Source organism: Neophocaena asiaeorientalis, unplaced genomic scaffold, assembly GCF_003031525.2.
Source record: "Neophocaena asiaeorientalis asiaeorientalis breed wild unplaced genomic scaffold, Neophocaena_asiaeorientalis_V1.1 scaffold123, whole genome shotgun sequence".
Taxonomy (NCBI): domain Eukaryota; kingdom Metazoa; phylum Chordata; class Mammalia; order Artiodactyla; family Phocoenidae; genus Neophocaena; species Neophocaena asiaeorientalis.
In genome coordinates this window covers 6638875-6643758 of record NW_020173666.1, presented here as the reverse complement: position 1 = coordinate 6643758, position 4884 = coordinate 6638875, and the positions used below count along the sequence as shown (strand labels likewise).

Genomic DNA, 4884 nt, shown 5'->3' with positions numbered 1-4884 from the left:
TTTTTTTGCGGTATGCGGGCCTCTCACTGTTGTAGCCTCTCCCGTTGCGGAGCACAGGCTCAGCGGCCATGGCTCACAGGCCCAGCCACTCTGCGGCATGTGGTATCTTCCCGGACCAGGACACGAACCCGTGTCGCCTGCATCGGCAGGTGGACTCTCAACCACTGCGCCACCAGGGAAGCCCTTAGTTTTATATTTTTCATGTGATAAAAGTACTGATATATTTTTCTCACAATGCTAAGTGCTGTAAATTCTAATTTCTCACTTCATGAATGACTACAGCAGTAAAAATTATAGAGGCCAAGGACGAGCACCATTTAGCTGGATTTTCTTTTCATTGGTATTCCTGTAACACTGAACAGGTGTTAAAACTGGTAAAGAAAAAGAAACCATTTCTTAGTGCCTTTTATTTTTCTTTCATTTTTAAAAAAACATTTATTTATTTATTTGGCTGTGTAGGGTCTTAGTTGCAGTGTGTGGGCTTAGTTGCCCTGCGGCATGTGGGATCTTAGTTCTCCAACCAGGGATTGAACTCGCATCCCCTGCATTGGAGGGTGGATTCTTGACCACTGGACCACCAGGGAACTCCCCTTTGTACCTTTTAAAACAAAACATTTTATTTCCATTTTATTAATTATCCTGTAAGATACCAAGCTGGAATCATCCTTTTAATGTAGTTTAAAGCTATCCCAGCACAAAGATTAGTCAATGCACAGCAAATTCAAAGAGGACGCACGTTTGGGGCCTTTTCCTCACCAAGGGAAGTATTTTAAGTGGAAATCTTCACTGATCTCACAAATCTAAGAGCTTAAAAGGCTATAATGGATTAAAGGGAAGGCACTGCAGTCCCCACAGGCTATTGGTACCCTAAACGACCATCTTCACACACACAGCTCCAATTTCTAGACTGTGTTCTAATCAGAAAGTAGTACCTCTTATAATCTGAGGGAAATCCATATGAATACAGGTAGTCGCACACAAAAAAACCCACTCTGTTAACATATAATTCTCTCGAAATCATCTTAAATTCTGGCCCTTCTAGTGTAAAACTGGTGACAATCACATTACAGCCATCTCCATTCCTATTTTGTAAACACAGGGTAAATGGGAAACAGCACATATCTTGTGTTGGGAGAGGAATTATGAAATGCAGCTGGCCAAATCAATTGTCTGTTTTAATGCACAAAAGGTAAGGGCGTCCTCAACTTTATTAATCGGGACAGTGGATTCTTCTATATGAATACATCTGTTTGAGTCACAGCTCTTATAACCAAATGGAACCACAGCTTGAAAGACTGTCAAGGGTCCCAGTCTCCCCACCTGCTGGGGACCTAGGCCTCACACTGTTGCAACTGAGAACTGTTCCATTTCTAGCTCTGAGTCACTGAACAGAAAAGACAGAAAGGCTAATTTAGAGGATTGTGATTGTCCAGATTTAGCCTGAAGCTTGGCTCCAGAAATCAAGATTTGCCAGAGATATGGAAGTTTGTCACCGGCCACCCCACCCTACACGGCTACCTGAGTGAAAACAGGCTTTTCAACTTTTAAAAGCAGATGACTGAGGAATACCACGAGGCTTTGCTTACCACCTGTGTTCAGGTGGTCTAATCTTCCTGCACCCTGCAGTGGCCAAAATGGCAAACTCTCAAAATTAAACCTGGAAAATAACTGATCAAGCCATTTCCCTTCAGAATTAACATACAAAGATTGTAAAAGATTGACTGGAAGATAAGACTCCTTCCATTTCCATTAAAATACATCACAGATAAAACCAAGACTTGTCTCAGTGCATCTAAACTGTGAGGCTTCAGTAATCAAGTTTTACCAGTGGGGAAAAAAATCTAACAGTCTTTAATTAATGATCAGCATTCCACTGGGGGGAGGAGGGAAGCATTAGTCTAAACCTCCCCAAATGTCCACAGACCCAATCAAAAAAGCTCAAGATGTAATTCATCACTAATCCAATGTATGAAGTGGTCTCCTCTGAGCAACCTGCATTTGTAATGCATTTGTCTATCTGAGATTAAAGGCAATTTGAAATTGCAATGGTAAAAAGCCCTTCTAAAGAAACAGAAATCAGAGTCCCCAAACCTGAGTTTTTTGCTAGACATTCACCTGGTCTGTGAATAACCGGACTCACTTTGACTTAGTCACTATCTGATAAGTGACACAGATCATGATGATGAGAAAGTCAAAGAACAAGTAGACAGGCCAAGGTGTTCCCCAACTTGACCGTCTGCAATCAAAATCAGGGAGCCAGCCTCAGCCTACCCGCCAGCCACACACGTCACACATGGGGCAACACCTGTTATGAGCCAAACCAGATATGGTCCCTGCCCTTGTGGAGCATTCAGAACAGCCAGAAGAACACAAGTCACTAAACCCACAAATATGGAAACTGCTGGAAAGAAGGGTCCGTGGTGCTGTGGGCAGATGAGATTACTCAGAGGTCAAGAACTGGGGCTGAACAGGCAAGGAGGGGAGGCAAAAGCTATGTGCAGAATCGTTCTTAATTAGACCATCCTTGTGAAAAGACTTAGGTCTTCAAAACCTGAGAAATAAATATTGCTAGTTGAAATGAAAAACTACACATTTTCTAAGGATACATGTAAGTTTATTGATTTGTCTCCAAATTGATAACTGGGCCGTAGGCCAAAAAGTTCAATGATATTCCGGGTGTCATTTAGGTAATTTTTTAAAGGAGGTCATCTGGCTGTTTCAAGATGGTGGTGACTAAGAAAAAGGGAGGATAAGGTTATGGAAGAAAGAGAACAGAAAGGAGGGAATATTTTAAATGAACACACTGAAGTTATTGGGAAGGGAATAAGTACCATAACCCAGGGTGAACTGTTGATAAGACCTGAAGGACTGGTAAAAGCCAAGGAAAAAAATGTTCCCCAACTGCAAGATTTTAGCAACTACACCTTAAAATTACTTTCATTACTGGACTCTAAATACTGGTTATACAGCCATTTTGACAGTAGTTGGCATCAAAAAGTGATGTACAGTAAATATTAAAACCTAACTGAGATCTCAAAAGGATAGTACATTTCTTAGGCATCTCAGAAAATCTAGGCATTCCAGGCACAGTTGGTACCTGTGAGCACCTACAGCTCTAGTACAAGTAGTTATGTTAACGACTAGAGGTAATCTAGTTAAGAGCAGTCTCTCAGCCCAAACTAAACTAAGACAGCTAAAAGGTCAAGGCAATTAGGTCATATAATTCTGTGATTTTTACCTAGATTTCAGGGTTGTTGTTTCCCCCCCCCAAACTGTAAACATCTATACTTCCTGAGATAACTCCTAAAGGTCCTCATGTACTCCATATATCCTCAAATTTGACACAACGGGTTTTCTTTTTTCCTTTTAAGTATTAAATGTGGTTATCCACATCTTCTATAAAAATATCACAAAAAGGGTTGGGTGAAGCCTGGCTAAAGAACATAGATGCTGGAAAATAGATCTAAAAGACAACGATCTGAACAAGTCACAATCTTGGCGACTGTAGTCGCCAAGAAGAAATATTTCAGCCTTGAAGACTAGGACTATAAAATGCAAAATGTCTAGGAGGTTCAGCACTGCCTCCAGAGACCAGAGTAGAGGGAATGCTGGCTTACGCCTCTGACCGCATTTGAGAACTTCTAACTACTCCTCCAGTATTTGTTTATCCAACTGAGTGCAATGAACTGAGCAAAAAGGAGGACGCCGCCGTGTTTGCGAAACCTGTCATTCCTTTTGGAAATGCAGCGTCGGCTCAGATTTTCTTTGGCTCCGAGAGAGCTACACCCCAGGCTTTCTCTGCATCAGGAAGGCGGTATCTGCTCGAGCCGCTGCCGCAGGAGGACTGGGTACCAAACCCGGGTCGCTCCAGACACAGCTGATATCACGGACGGTACGTTGCGGGGAACCCATGGGTGGAGGGCTCGCCAGGCTGCAACACGCGTCAGGGCCCAACAGCGGACTTTCCGCCTGGGGAGATAGCGGGGCGGGGGCTCGACACGCTCGGCTCGGGGGTCAGTTCTCCGCGGACTCCCCCAAGCAGCTCGCCGGTATCGGGCTGGGTCGCTCCCACCGGAAGAGCGTGGAGAAAGGCTCAGTTAGCGGCGGGCAGCCGGCGGGTTTTATTACTGCGGATGGCGCAGTCGCCACCCCTGGAGACCCACTACAAAGATGCAAGCCCCTCGCCGCGCTCGCCGCTGCTGTGGTCCCACCCCGGCGCTAAAGACCCTGAAAAGCCTAGAAAGAGGGATTCATGCTCCCGAGTTTGCAGATGGGCTGGACCGGCCGGGAAGTTATCGCAGGCGGAGATCAAGGGACCCCCCACACACACACACCCACACACACACCCGCCACCCCGGGGCAGGTGGCTCCGCGCGCCGGTACCTTGGTGGCGGGGTCCGCAGCGGCGATGGTCGAGTCCGCCGACGATCCGGGCGCCGCCTCCGCCGCAGAGCCTCCGCCGTTGGGCTCGGGCTCGGGCTCGGCCGGCGTCGCGCTCCCCGCCTCCGGCTGCTCCGGGCTCCTCTGTTCGGTGGAGCTCCCGGCGCCCATGGCTTGTCTGCGGTTCTCCCGCGCCCAGCAGCCGGGTTACGCCTTCCCCAAAAAGCAGGGACGGGGAGAAGAGCCAGGAGCCGTGCGCCCGCGAGGTCTCAGGAGCGCCTTCCTCTCCCGTCGTCCTCCTCCGAACCCGCCCAGACAGCGAATGAAGGAGACGCGCTCGCTGCAAACTCCTTAAAAGAAAAGAAAAAAAAAGCCACCTCTTTGCCTCCTCCTCCTCCCCCTTGTTTTTCCCTCGCTTCATCACATGAGCACAGCCCCAGACACGCCTTGCAGCAGCATCTCCTGCTAGGCTGCTAGGAGCCGAGGAGCGGCCAGAGCCTCGAG

At 47.2% G+C, this 4884-nt stretch overlaps 1 protein-coding gene across 1 annotated transcript in view; it reads right to left on the bottom strand.

The window, feature by feature from the left end:
• AKAP12 (A-kinase anchoring protein 12) overlaps positions 1 to 4681 on the bottom strand; it is a 99365-nt gene extending 94684 nt beyond the window's left edge. The window contains exon 1 of the mRNA XM_024747991.1: positions 4384 to 4681. Coding sequence (XP_024603759.1) covers positions 4384 to 4551 — 168 coding nt within the window. The 5' untranslated portion in view covers positions 4552 to 4681. The remainder of the gene's footprint in view (positions 1 to 4383) is intronic.
• Between the last annotated feature and the right edge of the window lie 203 nt (positions 4682 to 4884).